General features: G+C 35.2%; 1 protein-coding gene across 1 annotated transcript in view; it reads left to right on the forward strand.

Moving 5' to 3' along the window:
* LOC115442895 (dual 3',5'-cyclic-AMP and -GMP phosphodiesterase 11) overlaps positions 1-20,894 on the forward strand; it is a gene marked incomplete in the record, with an annotated part of 100,153 nt that overhangs the window by 21,793 nt on the left and 57,466 nt on the right. Inside the window, 1 exon segment of the mRNA XM_037443818.1 lies at positions 19,702-19,892. Coding sequence (XP_037299715.1) covers positions 19,702-19,892 — 191 coding nt within the window.

Consider the following 20,894-nt stretch of genomic DNA (forward strand, 5'->3'; position numbering starts at 1 on the left):
TGTCAGGGACTTAAAATGTCTGTTATTTGGGAAATTATATCAAGCGCGATCACAATAAGCAGGTTTTACTGTAAATCTCTCTCTTAGCCTGGGCGCCGAAGTATTATGATCGATCTAAATAGATTGGCCTAAAACGAAGTTTTGATGACAAGCATTTTCAGCGCTTTAACGACGACAGGTATAGGGACATCAAAGATAAGTCTCTATGAACCAGTGAAACCATGAATTCCTGATTCTTTCGTTGTTTTCCTGGGATATACGGTAAAGATGCGAAATATTTTTTGAAAAACAATGCCGGCGGGGACGCTAGAATGTGGTAATAGATAAAAAAAATCTGTCAAAGCTGTAATAAGGGAGTTGTTGAACCGCTATGGGGTCCTGAGCGCTTTTGACTTGATTAGAACAACGTCGGTACTTGACGACGGAGTATCTTGGGTATCACAACCTAATTATATAATGAATTGTACTGTGTGCACATAGCATACCAAAAGCCGTTTAATTAATATTTTAATAGGTGGTTTGGGCAATTGAAGATGACGGTCATAGGAGACTGACAAAGAGGATATTATACTATGCGAGTGTGAAAGGATGACCCGGTAGAGTCCACTGCACCGAACCTTCCAATGTCAGATATTTGACATTCTTGGTAAAAGCCTGGTCAAGAGTCCTAAATCGGCGGAAAAAATAGAATGGGGAATAAGTGAAAGAAGTGTGCCAGAATCGAGAAAATTAGCAATCCATAATGTATCTGGCTACTTTTATGAGATAAAGGCGTAGTTATATAATTAAATTTAAATTATCAATATCATTTAAAACTGATTATTGTTATATTTTATGATTCTTAGTTCAGATTGATTTAAATTTTACATTTATTTTGACCCCGATGCTTTAATCCTAGAGCATATTTTCTCCTGTGTCGCGACTCTCGTCAATTAGGTAAATGGAGATAACATGCATTATGCAGTGTTTTCATCGCCGCACTTTGTTGCCGATAATCTCATAAAGCGGTAGTTCTCACTACAGGACTTAATATTTAGTAATGGATTCTTAATAAATTTCACACATGCAAGCAAATGCTTTGTAAGATTAATAACAGACCGGTTGCAGGACTTACTCGAAATAAATTAATAAAGTAGTACACACCGGAGGCTTTCCTTAATAAGATTTTATATTAAGATCGCATTTAAAGCATAAAATATATGTGATGAACACGTTACACTTATATCATTAACACTGCACGTGTAGGTCGTACGGAGGCGTTAACTGTTAATTGAGATTGCAGGTTGAATGCGTATATTCAGACTTTGCAGGCTAATTAGTAGGTACTGACGTGATATTGATGTGACTATTTTTATGACAAAAATTATTAGCATAAAACCGTTTGTGCTATAACGGTCTTTATTTTAGTAGTATAATATTATCAAAAAGTACCTAATGGTAGCAAATAGGCCACAATAGTATCAGCGGTGCTATATTTTCCAAATGTAAATAATCCCGAGAAGTCCGGCTAGTGGCCACTTCGGAGCCTGTGGTTTGTCTGGCCGCGGATGAAACCGAATTGTTGCCGATTTCCCTGGGTTCTCCGTCTTTTGTGTTTTGACAGGTAGTTTTACCTGACTGAAAGGAGCTACCACGTGTCAGGACGTCCAGCCGACGATTACGGGTGTCTCCACAACTGGCAGCGAAAGATCTTCCCCGGCGGCTGTTCTGAGAGCGCTGCGCTTGTCTACAAAGAATGTTGGGATGGATCCTGCGGGCAGTTATTTACTGTGGTGTAATGCGGCTGAACTTTCCGCGCCGATTAAGCAAGATAGGTACTTAAACGACAAAGCCCTGTAAGCACCTGTGCCACGCACAACGTTGCCGCGGCATGACACGTACCTAGCCATTGGGGTGAAAACACTGCCGCGACGGTCTTTACGTGTTATTTATTACTTGCTTATAATGCAGCTCATGGTTCGGCTCGCATTAACACGCCTTGTTTAAGTGCACCATAAATTAGACCTTTCTTTGTCATAACATTTCAATTTCATCATATACAGATTGCTTATTTCATTATTATCGGCTTCTTTTATAACTGTAGTTCCCATCATATTCTGTGTAATTATTTTTTTCTCTTCCTACGAGGTGTCCACCTCCCCTGCGATTCCACATTTCACTGCATTTGAAGTGTTTGTAAAATATCCTTTTAAACACGTAAATCATGTCCACGATAAACGTTACATACGTAAGTACTAAAAACATTGCATATGAGTATAAAACTTATAATCATCCGATAACATAATCTGTATGATATTTATCTGTCGATAATGAGCCTCTAAAATTAATTGACACAAAATCGATCACTAACTGTGCTAGTAAAATCGTGTGTAACCACATTTTAAATATGTTCTTAAGATTTGTTGTTCATAAATAGGGTTGATAATATTTATCTATATCTGATCAGATTGAAATCACTCATGGATTATATTGGTTTACAGTTACATGTATATTTCATGCGACAGTTAATTTGGAGCCAGTCGAGATTGATACTAGATGACACGACGCATTATCGCGTATACAATCGATTTTCCACGTAGATTTCATGGAAATGTTTACGTTGAGATGGCGTGATTTCGGGAATGAGGACTTGAAGCATCTTGTTTCGCATTCTGATTGGTATCGTATTAATATAAGCCTACACTTAACTTGCCCTTAATAGGAGTCTTCTTGTGCACATCTGTATTACAGATAATGTACCTATTTTGTTGGATTACAGTTGGTATATTTACGCTATGCCTAATCGACATTAACTCATTGATATCGTCGGTAATAGAACAGAGTGCCGCGATTTATATTGTGCTTAGTTCATGTAGTCGTAAAATCGATTATTTGGTATTATCAGCTCGTATAATAATACAATTGACCAAAATATTGAGAAATGCATAATAATTTTTATTTAAAAAATAATTGTTATCTGATATTCGACAAGACGTTAACCTGGCAGGTCTGATTGGTGGTTCCAAAGATTGAACTTTGTGTTTTAACTTTTTAAGGCTGACTGACATATTCTTTCCTAAGAAGTTAAGAATCAATGTCATATTGGTTTGATTTCCTAAATGTACTGAAGTAGAAAATAATTTATTATTTATTACATATAGATTCTACTAGTTATACTGGATCGTTGGAAACTTGTAGTTACTAAATACCAAATTGGATAAGACAAGGTTATGCCGCAGTTCTCACCGCTACCATATTTTCAACAACACGTATTATGACACATATTGTCCGTCATTTAGGCCTCCGAAGGAACTTGCGCTGAAAGGTGCCAAAAAGATGTGCCCGTGCTTTCAAGGGGCTCATGGTTACTCTCCTTCGGCAAGCGGTTAAAAAGACCTCGCATGGATTGGCCGCCCGAAGTCACGCATTAGTTGAGGCTGCTTCTGCTTGAAAGTAAATCGTTGCAAGTATTTTGACGTTTTTTATACCTAGATCTTTAAAATTCCAAATCAGCAAATGAACATAATTTATTTTTCTTATAATTAAAGTCTTAGTGTGGACAAGACTGTTTTTTATAGAGGCTCGGCAAAGTGGCTTTATTGCATGTTTGCTTCGATTTCTTATTTTTTAAAATACTCTCAAGCTATTGATGTAATTGTAGACTTTAATTTCAAAGTTTACATAGATAGAGCGGTCTCCTTGGAAACAATATTACTGGGATTTCTTGAATTCCAGCTAAATGAAAGTAGTTTCATTACGGAAAGATTTTTCAATCGTCAGATAAAAGGTATAGGCTTTTAAAGGCTAAAACGCAAACAAATAAAAAATAGGTTAGTTGTTCGGCTTATTTTTTTGTCAAATTATTATTTATTTGCTGAGTAAGTTTTATTTTACGAATGAGTAAATTTTATTAGCGAACTATATATGTAAAACGAGTTACTTCTTAAGGATTTATATAGATTGTACCAAATGTACTGGTATGATGTACATTTTTCGTGAGCTTTATCAGTCGAATATTATATGACTTTTTTATACTTTTACAACAAAGTGACCCTTCTGTACCTGATGGTAAGTGGAGTGGGGTCCAATAGAATATCGACTGACGAGAGATGGTTACCCTCCGGCAGTCGACACAATTATGCCGGCCTGCTGCAATCGGATATATATGTACATGCTGATCCCATACTACGACACAATTACACTATGGCGAGTTTTAACACCTTGTGTACGGTTGTCGCTATCGAGGCGCATATAAAATATCGTCGTTGTAGGTGGAGAACTAAATAACTCAAAATTTCTAGTTTCGAGATAAACGCGATTAACTGTTTATTTTTCGTTATTTTTAAGCATTACTAAAAAACTATACATAATTTTAATGTCTGTATTTTTATATATCTTGGATCTTATTATCTATTATATTATGCATTAACAAAAAAAACTCTGACCTGAAGAATAAAAATATAAAAAAATAAAAACTTCTTATTTAATTCTGCCACAATAATGTTTTGTAAGTTTGCTGAAATTAACTAAATAACTCGTATAGTTATTTAGTTTTGCCACACTAGAAACCATATGGTAAAGTAATTATAAGGTTAAATAATTACAATTATAGAGTTTATTAAAGTGAATACCATTAGCATTTTCAATGTCTAAATTAAACAAATCAAGTTGGTTAGTTCTTCTACACACTTGATTAATTTTGTTTACAAACAATAGACTCGAGTAAGAATTAAACAACTAATTTTATTTAATTTCTTTACTATTGAACAGATTATAAGTCGCAGTTTATTGATTTTATTATTTAATTATTTACTTTTTCTACAACAAAATATATATTATTTGAATATATTTATTTCTCCACTTTTAACATAAAAAAGCTATAATTTCGAAACGGGATAAGATAATGAAATGCTTGTCAGGCCAAAATATGCGCCATGTTTTGGGCAACACAAAAGTGATGAAAGTCCAAAATGGCCAAAATCCGAGTTATTTAGTTCTCCACCTACAACGACGATATATCCTGCCACCAGCAAACATTTAGAGTTGTAATGCGTATACATCCAGTCAAAGCGACACAACTGCGCAGCGCTTGTGCTTACGCGTGAGTGTTAACCCTATTGTGCTTCTATACCTATGGAAACTTGTTTTTATTTTTGTAGGCCAATAAAAAAAATCCCCCATTGTAGTCTAAAACGAACTGGGCTTAGGGAGCGTGGATGCGGCGCGGCGAAATAATATCGGGTGAAGTTTCACGCAAATAGCGCACGACGTAAACAGGTATTCACTAAACGTCTTCGTACTCTTAAAGGAGCGTGGCCGCAGTACTGAATTATATTAGGTAGTAGCGTCCCGTCATAACTTACTAATCTCAATCCTTGAAAGTCAACCTTTTTATGACGTTATTGCTTAAGGCAAAGCATTGCAAATAAATTAATAAAAGTAATAACGATTGAGAACTATTGGTATTTCAGTAACATAGTTACAGATCACTCCATTCTTACTATTGTATCAACTATTCAGAGTTCTAGATCATGTAGAATTAGGCACTTAGAGACTAGTTGTTAAAGTATTTGGTCTAGTAAGACCGGACTGACTACATTGATAAGATAATTGAAACGAACGCAGAGAAGCAAAATTGGACGATGCATGTTTTCTAATTTGCTACCAGAAGAATATGTATGTAGCTTTGTAAAAATTGCATTAGAAATATGACTTAAAGTTTGTTATATACCATACACAAAGTTGTATTTTACAAGGCTCTTGGCAAATATTACAAAGCATTTGAAAACTGTATGCGTATAGATACCTCTATATGCCACAGGCTTGTGGTATAGCTTTAAAATCTAAGTCAATCGTAGTTTAAGCAGATATAATCTCTACACAGAGAGGCTTGTTATGAAACTGAGTATGCACACATTACAGGCGCACTTCGCAGCTTCGAACTTTAGGGATTTCCGACTCCCTCGAGTCCTTGCTTTGTGGGTTACTCTACTCGCCCCGTGTATGTCACATTTATTAGATCGAAGATATATATCAGCAGCACTACCGTGTAGATCTGATAGTATATTTTTTGATAATAGCAAAAACGTATCTATATATCTTTCCTATAAGAAGTATATCTTCTCATTCTTTTGATAAAAGAAACATTGTGCCAATTTCTGGAACAAGGACCTTGTTAAATTATATATGATAACAGGCAAAAAGTGATTCGATTATTGAACTGTGGAAATAACTTACCAATATATCCCTATTTATACCGCAAGCAGCTAATCCCGACTTTTCCAGGTCACTTCCGGTCACGCATACCTATCTATGTTTTATGTAACAACATAGGCAATCAATTACTTCGGCTCACGTTCCGGCCACATCCGGACACGCATCAAACACGCTATCTTTCACAATGTGCCGCGGCCATGTATGCGGCTACTGCGGTCCGCGCTCCATATCTTATCACCAGCCGTGCGACAACTCTCCGCGGCTAACTATTGCTTAAGGCCATACTAGTGGACTATTGATTTAAAATCTATAGAATATAACTCATAACGAAGATAAACTGACACTGGTTCTTACAGCATCTTCATATAATGAAGCGGGTCCAGCGCGCCATCGGTGTTGTTTTGTAAAGCCAAATTGAAAGAATTTATGAATCGAAGGCATAGTAAAGGCGCTCTTAAGTCTTTTACTTTAACATCGGTTATGTTGTGGTAATTCTTACAGATTTAAAGAATAGCGCGGCTAATTTGAAGACGCTCTGACGCTGACATCTTTGAAATATCATCTTTTAATTACTTTAAATGGTTGTTGAAAAGCATCTGTAATCGACATAATGTACTGCTAATTATATTAAGAAACCCCAATATTGCATTCTGCAAATCCTGATTTTCTAGAACCTATATTATAGTGGTAAAAGTATATAATATTATTAACAACAAAACAAAAGTATGTAAATGTTTCTTTTTTGGGTCGATATTTAAGGCAGAAAGATATAAAGTCCATAACATATGAGTAAACGAGTTCTTGCAGTAATCGTAGTGCATGGCCTAGCGTATGCGAGAAGCGGCATAAACTGGTCGCTCCGGGTTCAATGACGCCTCAAGAGAGCCTGCCAACCGAGATAGATTGTGCTACAATCGGTTTTGTGCCGTCCCTTTTTGACTTGCGAAGTTATTTATTAGAGGAACAGTAATGAAATTATATACATCAGAACGCAAGAAGCTTAGAAATCATGTGGTGCTAAGATATACATAAAAATTAGTGACTAGGTTGATAAAAATATAAAAGCTTATAACTTACTATTGCGTAATTAAAAACCTTGCCGGTCTTATTTTTTAAGTCTTTAATAATCCTACAAAAACCCAGCGTAAAGAAATACTAATACTAAAGTAAATGGCAACCAACGTGTTGCTTGTAAATCGAATTTGTCAAGGGAAAAGGTGCAACTCATAGGTCCATATTCATAAACACCGAAACTAATAAAAGTTTCGTTAACACCACCATGACCAGGTCTACAAACTAAAAACTCACTAACAATTTTCTCCAGACGCGCATTGTTTATCCACGGCTAGAATGTGCAAGCGTTGCAATATAAACCTTTCGAGTTGAGGACGACATTACTCTCGCTACAGCGTCGGATATTGCGTTAAGATGGATCTTGTTTCCGGTTTGTCATTGCGCCGCTATCGACTACAGGAGAGATGCATTGCCGGCTTGTACGGTAGCCTTATTGTTTACGTGAATAGATGCGGTAATTGCTCGTCTGTGTTAATCACAGGTGATATCTGTGGTTACCTCACTTTGCTTTATAAGTAGGATGTGATATCCTAACGTCTTTTTATTAACAGCTCTAATCACCATTATTCATTATTACAAGTCTAAGATAATATTATAGTCCACGACCCACGTATAGGTATGCATACTGCATAATATGTTTGTGCGTGCAGAAGGATTAACGTTACTTAAATAGAGCGAAAATAGAGGCTTAAGAATTTAAGTGTAGAAATTTTGTGATATGGGATGAACAATACACATATTAAATATAATATGAATAATTGGATTTGCCGCTTACGAATCGAACACGGATGCGGTATTCTTAGGTATATAAATAAATAAGTTCAAAAAATTCCTACTTGTTAATAATAGTGTGTTGACGGCTCCGGCATCAAAGAGGGCTATGGTTTGGGTAATAAAATATTTTAAAAGTATGGACGAAAATGTGTAGCCTCCAATTAGCCTCCAATCAATGTGGACATGTGAAGCGACATAGTCGTAATTTAGGAAGAAGCCCAGAAAATAATAATAAAAACAAAATAATGGGAGAATGTTTTTTTAGAGGATGAAATAAAGTTAACGTGACAGGGCCCGTTGAACATTGGCTTCCACTGGGGATATCAGTTTGGAATCTGGATCCCTCACATATGAAAAAAATTGTAATATAGGTATCTATAATAAAATGTCCTGATACAAAGCGTTAGGAGAATTAAAAAGACTATAATCTTTTCGTTGGCGGAAGATAAACAAGTGTTAATTTATTATAGCTTACTGTTTCAAGTTTTGTCTGGGAGGTGATGGCGGAGTGCTTTCACTTCACCTTAAGTAAAGTACTTCTTATTTCTATCGATAAAATATACTGACTGCGAAATATAATATAGTCCGCGCATGTGGAAGACTATAGGTATGTTTCGGTTCCTATCATCGGTCGAGGCTTATCGTCACTGATGCGAAAGTGATTCTTCACTTTCTTCTCATTTCTATCTATCATTATTAAATTGCCAATCGAAATCTCTAATGGTGGTATACATAATACGGATTCAAGCATGACCTCCATTGCATTACTGACATTCTTGGGCAACTATTTACGAGTTAACTTACGTATGGTTCCCTCAAAATTTATTTTTTACATATGTTAATCTAAGGTAGAATAGGGTATTTTAGTGTTTGTGAGAAAAAAATCAAAAATACATAAATAAGATAGTTTAATCAAAAAGCAATCGGAAAATAGTTTCAGTTCATAAAATTATAAAATACATTTTTAAATTCAATTCAAAGTTTTGGCTTTTTAATCAGTTTTACAAGTATGCGAAACGAATGCCGCCATCACCATGACATGACATCAAGACAATAAACTACTTGAAGTGTCAATACCGATGGCCGTGTTCTCACAACGGCCATCGGTGGCGGAGACCTCTCGCGTCGGGGCCTGGTAGAAGCCATGCTCCGGGGCGAGAGCGTGTGTACGGCGCGTAGTGTTCCACGCGCGCCTCGAAGAGCAGTGTCAGTATAATTTGCGGGGCCCTTTAGGGCCGGTGCCTGCCTAGGTCTCAATGCCACCGGATCTTGGACCTAGGCACATAGGCAAAGGATGGGAACACTGTAGGTTCTTAGTCAGTAAAAGTCTGACACGCCCTCCCGCCCATCCCAAGGCGGGAGATAGTCAACTGACGATTTACCTACGTAAAAAAAAAAAAAAAAAAAAGTGTCAATACGCTTTCACCATTTCTAATTTACCGTAATAGTCAAAATTTTCGGACTATAAATTTGGATCTTTTCTCGCAAGTTGTAACCAAGATTTCCTCATAGTTATATCAGTTGGTACATGGATCCACAATTTATTTTACGTTTTTGCACTAGTATTCTTACATTCAGGAAGAACACACAAATGATAAGGATAGTAGGTCATTTTAATTGTAATAATTTCCTTTTTCTCTACGCACAGCGTTGTTAGTGGTGTTTATTATCGAAATGACGTTAGCAACGTGGCCTCTAGCGTTTTCGTTTATTTACGCGGGAAAATTTAAAATGTAATACATATTTAAATGTATTTTAATGGCACTTATTGATTGAATATTTTTGTATAAAATTTCTAGTGGTATTTTATCACCTTAACATTAATTTGAGACACAAAAAGAGTGTAATACCCTATTATATTGCGCAGAATGTTGTTATTTGGAATTTTAGGCTGTGTTGTGTTGAGTATGTTTCACGTGTGGCGCGGATTTTTAATGTCATTTTCCTACGCATGAAATCATAATATAGCTTAGTTAGAATACTGATAACGAGTATAGGCGAGAGGTTGGTTTAAACGCGTATTTTATCTTGTTAATGAATTTGAAGATCTTGTGAATGAATCTAGAAGTTCTCGTAGTTTTTGATAAAAAATTGCTTATTTAGCTGATTTGAGCGACGTCTGTTATGGGCCAATTTTCGTTGAAACGTCTAATTTCACCCATTTTGTTAATTATGTAGAGGAACGCTACAATTTGCAAATATCGTGATAAAAAATTTATTGACAAATAGGTTTAGAATATATTATATTTATTACGTGCCTACTGTACTGCCAGTATGCATTAATGTTATTTATCACGCAATAGATGTACGTAATATAACAAATTTTATTGAAATGCATTAAATGACACTCTTTTAAATTATCTATTATTACTTAAGAATGCCTCAACTATATTGTGTGCGCGCTGTAAATATCACTCGGAATTCTCGAGTTCCAATACTGGGGCGTGTAAAGTGTTATTGGGTATTTCCACTCAGTATCAGCCCGGGTATGGAATTAGTGCCCAAGACTTATACCAATAAGCATGCATTCTTATACATTTGGAAAAATGTAGGTACCCTGGTAGCACTTCTGCCTATACCTTCTGGGATAAAAAGGTAATGTGTAAACAAAGGTTTAAATTATCGTCCTGAAACTTAGATTATCATATGAAGTATATAAAACATTTAATCCTCATGAACTTATGCCAAGCTACAAAATATTTATGTCGGAATTAATAACATTATTAGAATATATGGATGGAATAATTAGGACACATAATATTATGAATGTTGCTAACGAAAGATCGCACTTTGCCATGTCCTACAATGGAAACAGAATCAGTATGGCTCTTCTGATAGATGAGTATAAGGAGAAACAGTTTTTATACACCTGTAGATTTTATTTATATATTTATATTTATTGACATAAGACCCACTCTGCGTGAACTAACTTTTCCCTGTGTTTATAATATTCGGCGTCGCTTTAATCTTACCAGAACTTTCGTTCTTGTGTTTTTATAGACCTTTAAATTAAAGATCACGCGCCATTGATCGCTTGCTTTCAAGCTAAAGGAAAACATCGTGAGGAAACCTGCAAACTTGAGTTCGCACATAAGAATTTCGAAGATAAGGGAAGTCTTCCAATCCGCACTCGGCCCACGTGGTCGACTAAGGTCTAAAGCCTCTCATTAGTTGAGGCGCTTGGTGTGGGCAGTACATAATACAAGGTTGGTAATATTATTACTTAACTGATCTGACAAAGGCATAACTGCTGTTTCTATAGGACTTACCTTGTTCAGCCTTCTCCGGGCCTAACGGATTTGATTTAGCTGGATTAAATAACCATGCCAACAACCATAATTACAAGGGTCAGTGACGAAACCTCAACCAAAAGGAATGTCCTACAACTTGGTCCACACAGCATGTAAATGTGTCCGACATAATTTCAGCACATGTTTCTACAAAGAGGCCATTGCATGCATACCTGGTTCCATATTGAAGGAATGAATATCTACAGCAATTCAAATTACCCAGTCCAATTAGATCTATAATATGTAAAGCCGTTATGAAGAGGACCCCTAGTGTGTCAACCTAGGCGCAAAATCGTATGAGCTCAGGCGATGGTTATTACACGACGACTCTTGATAGACGTGGCTCTTATCGAAGTCAACGTCTTCAGTGGTAATTAAGACGTAAATAGCGAGATGGTACATCGAGATGTATATTATCAAGCGTGGCTGGCACTGCGGTAATATTTTCTACGGTGAAATGTCGCACGACACCATTGTAACAATATCTGCCACATCAAGCTTGAAGCGAGGATATGGTAACATCAACCAATTTTACGACTGAAAGGCGAATCTAATAAATATATAGCGAAGGTGGTAAATCTGGAGTCCTATGGGGTTTGATTTATACTAACAGGAAGGAGGTAAAACCTTGTCGACAGCATAGACGTCATAAAATATCGAAACGCATTTTCGTAATTCTGAACGTATTTTTTGCTGAGACGAATCATCACCATTCATCTCCCATCGCTTGTTTGTCGTGTTTATTAATGTCAATTGTTATTGCAGGATTTATGATACTTAGTCTGAAATTCATAGCTGTTGATATTTATCAACAGCTATGAATTTCAGACATGAAATTCGAAATTATAACACACATAAAAAAAAATAAACATCTAATGAATGAATGAAATGTTATCATTATTTTGATTTTATAAATGTTTAATAATGTAGATATTGTATCGATAACTTCATAATGAAAACGACAATTTAATAAGAAATATTTTGCTAGAATAAATTTCCCAAAATATCATTTTTTTTAAAAGGAGTATAAATCTTTGAATATTCCTGCCTCTATCTTGGTCAACGCCAAATATGAAACGAATTGCTTAAGACCGTTTGTTTTATAATTCACGACTTTATTTCGTGAAAATACTATGAACTGCCTGACTGTAAATACCTGATCGGTACTGCGGCTATCGACACCATATTCTATATAAATTAGAATTAGAAGCGATCGTGTTTAAACTGTATCGATAACTTGCGCCGTAGTTGAGGAGTTAGGTTCGAACTTAGTAGGTCGTATGGAAGTACGTAACGTATATTGAACCGATGAGTTATACAACATGACGGCAATTTTATAAATTTTTCTCAATTCTCGAACATTTTAAGTAATTATGAATGGCACTTATGAATAGAAAAAAGTATAATATTATTTTTACTTTCTATTTGTACTTTTCTTGGTAAGGCCTCACCCGCGAGGAGACACGCGAGGCGCCAATAATACTGTAAAGCTTGCGAGCTTTACAGCATTATGTGGTCTGTGGGCCTCAGCTCGTACAGAATATATCAGTCGGGTACGTCGATCGTTCGGTGAATTCGCTTCGGCCGTTCCGATGTTTTAGTATTCATATAAAGTTCTTCTTAGCAAATTTAGACTGTCTGACTAAATATTTTAAAATACTTTGGCTGGTTTTTGTTTTAAAGGACATTTATTAAAGCCTTAAAATTACGTTTTGTGGGGAAAGACACTTACATACCGCTGGAATTAAATAAAATTCCTCGACACTGCTTAGAATAGCGCAATAACAAATGAACTTAACCAATTTGAGATTATAATTTGTTTTAAATAAGTAATCAATTGCGGTATAAGGTCGCATTTTATACAAAAACGTCTTACTTTAATAATATTATAATATAGAAATTTACCCAGCACGGGTACGCCAGGACAGAAAGCCTGTGGCAAGTTGTGAAAAAATACACCTTATAATTCCATGTTTACTTATTAGTCCTTAGATATTGAATGCCAAGATGTTGTTAGTAATAAATCGTAAAAAACAAAACCGAGTAGATGAACCAGAAAAAATCAATGTGCTTTGTTCGAGCGAAGTCGGTATATGGATAACTTCAATGCACTTAATAAACAAATTAAAAGAATACGCTCAATATAAGCAAAGTTAAACATTTTTTTAGCCTGTATAAGTTAGTGTTTCAAATTCAAAATTAGTATACTAAAAACAAATGTAGAGCGTTGTATGATATCGTTAGTTTTAACTTAATAATATATTTTTTCAGTTATGACAATAAGAATATATTTATTGCGATTTTAAAAATATAATTTAAATGATGGTACATACTGACATACATAGCGGTTATAATTCAAGCCACTAACTGAACAGTAGCAGGGACGACTTATAAAAAATCCTTCGATTTAATATTGTGAAAACACATAGCCACAATGTGGATGTCTTAGTTAAACCGTCACCGCCAACCAATTAGCAGGTATATTTTCACTATCCAGTTATTTTGTACCATGAATATTACATTTCTGTTTCATTATAATTGGATTCGCAATACGTAACATTCATGTCAATTCTGAGTGGTACTGTTTTGCGTAATATAATTGTAAGGGCATCATAGAGTTTAATTCGATAACTTATTATTTAATATTTTGATTATTGCGAGTCACATTAAAGCTAATAAAGGACAATGCCCAAAACCAGGCTATCTTTGCGTGAGTCATGCGTCTTAACCAAATATCCACGAAAAATCATCATTTTAATTATTACTTCATTTGTATTTATTTCAGTCATAAGCGAATGGGGGTTTAAAAGATATGAAAAATAAAGTTGTTTAATTATTGCATATGAAACACCGGATAATGTACTGCCAATATGGCAAATTAATACCAATTCATAACAAATTCCCTTTTTAAATGGAATAAAAAAGTAATTATTATGTACAATAAATGTGCCCGTACTTGAAACTATAATATATGTATTAAATATATTATTCATCTCAAACATAGTTTTTATAAAATAATATATTTTACTTAATAATTATGACCAAACTCCAAATAGCTGGTAAAAAAAGAGAAAATATTAATTGTTCCAAAAATAAACAAATAGCGACTTGTACTACTTGCATTGTCAGAAATACAAATAGTCTGCTAAAACATGTCTGGACTTTATTTTTAATTAATCAATATATGGGTACAGATTTTTATTACACTGGCAACTGAAATTAATGACATTTTGACACTTCAGATTTGTTTGAATGTTAAATCATTAAAATATTATTTTATCTTACTCAAGATCGGAGTGTTTTCTTATGTATTTTAATGTTGAGTCGAAAAATCCTCTGTTAAAAAACAACTTGTTAGTGTGCGTTTCGAACTTTGAGACGGAAGGCTTTTAGTAAGCAACACAATGTCGTCTAGGACCTAGACCCAGGACAGTTAATCGAGATGGCATATCCCGGCGGTGTGTTGACTGCACCTTTGCGGCGCCACAGCAACGACAAGTATATTCCTTGGACGAGCTGTCCAGTTTGTAAGTTATGTAGATTATTATTAACATACCCACAATGTGGGAAACATTTTGCCAAAGTTAAAGAAAACAGTTTAACAATAATAATAATCTGAACATGTTTATTCAACTTCTACATTATATTTTAGGTTTCAAGGCTGGAATGAGTTTATGCTGCCTGTTGGAGATCAGCTAATAGAGAGGTTCAAAATAAATTAAATAATAGAGAGGTTGCTGGTCGGGTCATGTCATGTTGTTGTCTAACAACATGACATGACCCGACCAGCGCTGCAAGAAGTCATTCACTCACTTCAGGAGTATATATAAACGTGCTGCAGCTACATCAAATTCTTGTTTTTATTTTGGGATGCCAAGAATATATACCTCTATTAAAAATATACATCTATATAAAAATATGCATCGGATTTCGTATTTCTGGTTTTATTTTTTTTTCCCTATGATAATTAACTATTAGCCTAATAAGGCTGTGAAGTGGGTTCCTGGGTTCGATTTCCAGGCCAAGCAACATTTTATTTCGGTATTTTTAACATGAGTTGCCTGGGATCGGAATCCTCCAAATAGGGTTGGCGTCAGGCATACGGTCGGTCATAAAAACTAAGCTGAATCTATTCTACAATAAGTATGTGTTGACGCCATAATGGAGTGAGATAATGGTAGGTGGAAATAAAGATTAGGTAGGTAATCCATGTAATAGAATAAGTCGTAAGTCAGAAAAACATATACACAAAAGGTCAGGTAACATATGTATGCTCCGTGAAAAACTAATATTCCGCCATACTATGTTAGAAGTTTTATTGGAATTTCGTCTTATCAGATATATTAGTACCTATCAGTTCCTTATGAGGGCAATTGAAGCTAGGTGAAAAGACCGTCCACTAATCGCTTATAGCAATAACAAGTAGGTACTGCAATATTGAACTTAATCAGGCACGTAGGTACTTTCTACCTTACATTATTGCAGTCCATACTTAACCTCAAAATAAACGCGCTATGAGAATTCTGATTACTCCGAACTCCCATCGAATATCTAATTGTTTTTAATTTGTATAAAAATTAGAATATATTCCCTATAGTTTTGTGAAGGTTTTGTACAGACGCAAGCGTAGCCCAACTCTCATACAAAAATGGGCATTCTCCTTTACATGGTTAATAAGACTGTCGTATTTGACGTGGAATCAATTACACTCGAATTCGTTTATGTGAAGTTTTATTTATTTTTGCTGATATTGAGGCCCCGAGAGAGAAGAAAGTCATTGTCGGTGAAACAAACCGAATATAAAAGTAAAATCAGCTTTGCTAGTTTTTCATTTAGTTATTATAATTTTTTTTGTTAATCCTGAAGAATTTCCACACAGACATACGACCGGGATCTGAAAACATAGGATCAAAGCAAATCTTTCAATTGCAACTTATAATGACTGCCTTCAAGTTTTTGCAAGCGAAGAGGGCAGAGCCCGAGCAATAATAGGAACGAGTGTCATCAGGACATCCAGTTATACATCTACGACATAGCTCATCAATTACATGAACAGCCACGGACCTTAAATAACCAATAGACAAGATCGCTGACATCATTTTGTAATGATATTGGTGGGCCCTGACTGAATACGTTGCAGCCAATGGGACAGTGACTATAATGTTATATATAGGAAACAGAAGCGGCCACGAGCAAAAGCTAGTCATTGTTATTAGATGAGATTTTCAGAGCGGTTATCAAGCAAAATTATTTTCGAATTCCCCGCAATAAGTAAACGCCCGAGGTCATAACATGATTACATTTTGTCAAGTCTGTGTAATGTCGCACTTGGTGATAATATGAAGGGACGCTGTAGAGCGTTGACACGGTACTTAGAACATTTTGTGTTTGATCAAACTTTAAGTGATCGTAGGCGTCAAATGTGATTTTACCCACCTTGTCATCACAGCGACACCGGCTAAGTGCTCTATTTGAAATGTTATAAAATATGCAAGATTATAGTGGGATCAAGGATGAAAGCTACTCGTTTTAGGTGTCAAAGCAGAACCGAATAAATATTTATGTTTGTGGATTTTTGCGATTATTATTTCAAATGTTTGTTTTATTCTTATTCAAATTCAATATAGCTTCAATTAATTTATTTATGAAATTTTCAATTGAAATATCATCGTTATTGTCACAACTACTAGTTTCGACCTTGTTTGTAATAACTAAGGTTTCGACTATAACATATTTTTTTATATCCTTCTGTTTACATTTTTTTTGTATACAAAAATATTTACTTCGGAATTTTAGCTATAATTATTATAGTACCAATAAGTATATAAAAGGAGATGCAGTTTAAACACTGCAGAAACTAGAATAGTGTTCGCAATTTATTAAAATAAAATAGACAATTTTTCTTTTAAAATTGTCAGTTAGAGGTCTTCGTAAGTGCGGTTTTTGCTTTAATTCACTCCTCGTGTCCGTGATTTCTTGCGTGTGCTGTTCCAGTATAGGTTATGGGAACATTTACTGTCTACTCGAAAGCCTTTACTGAATTAGGTAAAATTTTTTTTTAATTTTTTTTTATTTAAGTACTGATACAAGAAGATGGTAAGTATGAAAACGGCTTACAAATTCACAAGGTTAGGCTTTTCGTATGCCAAAGTCTGTCTGGGTAAGTATGACCATAATGCTTATTTTTGCCGCCGAACACCTTTGTAGGAGAAGCAATAGCTTTGAAATATATTGTAGCCAATCTTAACATTGGGCATTGTGGGCACGTGTCTTGGAACGTGTAACTTAGTTTGGGGGTGTAGATTGTATAAAATGAATCTAACACGTCATATGATAGAACGTATTACTTTAATTATTAAACGTGGTGCTTAACAATTGGCTTTTCGAGTTGTAAACGTCCTTTACTTTACTTAAGGTTGTAAGCTTAGGTGGCGGAGATGTAATTGTACACGGTACGAGTACGACGACCGTGTACAGGTCCTGGGTTTGAATCCTGGTCGGGTCAAAATATATATGACTGGGTTCTTCAATTTTAAAAATTACCCAGTTGCACCTCGGTGTCAGGAATTTGGCGGTGTGATACCGTAAACCCGTTGGTCCTGCGACTGTTTCGGTCATGTCCTATTGCCGTCACATCGGACTATGAGAGTGAAGGAACAGAGAGAGCACAAACATAATACACGGGTATTGCGTAAATACATGTGCATTATAGTAATGTCTCCTACGTACCTGCCAGATTTCCGTTGAGATAGGCTGCCGTGGCCAAAATTCGGTCAGGAAGGAATCACTTGATGTGACAATACCTCCCTAGTTCATTATTTATTCTCGCTTTGCTAAGAAGGGAAGTAGACAAATAATATTTTTCAACTCCTGCCTATTTTTATATTTCATGAATTTTATTGCGGAATAAAGACTAGAAACTTGACGAACTTTGCCGCTCGGTGTAATGAAATGTGGCCTCTGCTGAACTGACTGCTGAACTGAGCTTACAGGTCGATCTGAGGATGGGAAAGTCTCTGAAAGTCTTTATTAAAATATTGTATTCCTAAATCTCGAAAAGGGCACGGTATGGTTTTTATTGCAACAAAATGCAATCATTCGAGCGGAGCCGCGTGGTGAAGTTAGTAGTTATAGACTTTAGATGGTACCGGGTTGTACGAGATCTAATAATCGACTGTCACCGCGCAACACGGTATTATGTACCGTACTTCACATAAGCTTTTACTTACCTTTATCGATGCTTTTGCAAACAATACGTTAGATAACAACACTGCGTTCTGATATGTAATTGTATTGGTATCAGATTTAGTACAGGATCCCTGGTATACTTTTCATTGTTTATTACTATCAAGCTGATATTTCGTGAGTAGCTTCCTTTTGACTAGACGCCCAAGTTTTTCCGTACAGTAATGTTGGTAAATGGTAGCTTAATAGGGGTAGCAAGGATAAAATATGTTGATTTGACGAATTGAAAAAAAATATTACTAACCGAATTTTTCTTAGTTAATTATCGAGATAATTATATAAATAACGTGAAATAATATTTGTCCTACAAAATATAAGGTTTGGTTAGGGAGTCCCCTCTCTCCAACATGTATCATAAACAAGGTCATGAAAAAAGTACTAACCAGCTGTTTTTTTTTTATTAATTATCTAACATTTGCATAGTTTACTACTCACATTGTCCTACAAATTGCATGGTATGTCATCTTGGTCCTATGCTCAAAAGTTGTCAATATCGCAGGACTTTTTTTTTATTAGTAACTGCAGGACAATGGTATCACATGATAGGTTAATATATTTGTCGTCCAAATAAAACAATGTCCTACCAAAAAAAGGTATGTTTTATTAGTCTTACAAGATTAGTAACTTTTGGGTATACAAAATGAAATGAAATAAAACGATTGAAAATTGAACTTACATTAAATTAATTCTTAGTAAAATATAGTTCAGTTTCAATTCGTCAAATCAACATATTTTATCCTTGCTACCCCTATTAAGCTACCATTTACCAACATTACTGTAAGGAAAAACTTGGGCGTCTAGTCAAAAGGAAGCTACTCACGAAAAATCAGCTTGATAGTAATAAACGATGAAAAATGTACTAGGGAACCTGTACTAATTGCCAAATAAACGTCAAAACTTTTATGAAAAGAAGAAGACTAATATTTTAAATTCGTGTTTTTACGGCACACTTGCGCAATATTGGTAATAATTTTTGTTATCTGCAATTTTAAATTATTGCGAAGTATTCATTCATTAGACCTGTTGCGTAAACAAAAGTCTAGCCGTTACTTCTGTACTTCTGGCGCGTAAGGTATAAGACTCAAGCTAATGCAAAACTATAATAAAAAAACATTGTTTACAGGTCAGGACGACATGCTGAACTCGCCCTGCCTCTCAATCTACCGCATAGTCGAGATAGAGTCCATCGTAGGACGAGGTGTGTTCACGGGACGGTTTCTGACAATGCATAAACGCCGTAAAAAGCCATTGGTCACAAGATCACTGAGTACAGAGCGCGCGCTGCTTGACGATCTGCAACACGGACAGGTGGAGGTAAGTATACTGAAAGCACCTCTCTTCCACGCCCTCATATACGCAGTTCTCAATGATTTATGACTGTGTTGACAGTGTCTACATAAATATATATACATTTTCGTTTTATCAGGTAGTTAAAGAGCATCATCCTGCTATTGTCTATCTATATTTGAAGAAATATGTTGTGGAAATTTTGATTATTATTGGATTTGCTGATTGACTTTGTGATGATCAATTACTTTAGACAAAATGGTGAACCAGCGATTATAAATAAATAATAAATATATGATAAATGGTTTATTTCTAACTAAACTTTCGTTTGACTGCTGCCAAAAATTAGTAAAAAATATGGACATACGAAAAACGTGTACAGAGGTATACTTTAGGTGTTATTATTAACGCACTGTAACTGTAATACATATACAACAGAATCCGGTTATAACGACTTCGGTTATTGCGACGTATCGGTTATAACGACTAAATAGTAAGGTCCCTTTAAATAAATGTATATAAAAACTATCGTTTATAACGGCTATCAGATATAGCAACAAGTTTGGTGGTCCCTTCAATGTCGCTATAACCGGTTTTCCCTGATTTGAAAATAAAATTAAATCACTTAACTAGAAATATGTAAATGGATCACTTTATTTCAAAATGACGGCAATATCTCAGAATCCATTAGGTATATTATTATATATTCGTTACTGCATGGATACATATAACCATATTAATAATTACAACGAATAGCTAAGTCCTTAACGGCCTATATACACCTCATGTTTCTTTTGTCTTTCGATGTTGTAATTTCAGCCAGTAAACGTGACTACCACAAATAATTTTAGAAATATGAACTAAAATAATAATTAGGCAAATGAAAGCCAGCTTAAGATTAAATAAAATATCACGCTTGGATAGTACTTACATAACATTATTTACGCGATTGCAGAACAATGCGTCGTGTCCTTACACACGATAGTACACCGATCATGGTCATTGCGGAGTCCTCAGCGGGCGCGTATT

The sequence above is a fragment of the Manduca sexta genome, chromosome 27 (assembly GCF_014839805.1).
Source record: "Manduca sexta isolate Smith_Timp_Sample1 chromosome 27, JHU_Msex_v1.0, whole genome shotgun sequence".
Lineage (NCBI taxonomy): Eukaryota > Metazoa > Arthropoda > Insecta > Lepidoptera > Sphingidae > Manduca > Manduca sexta.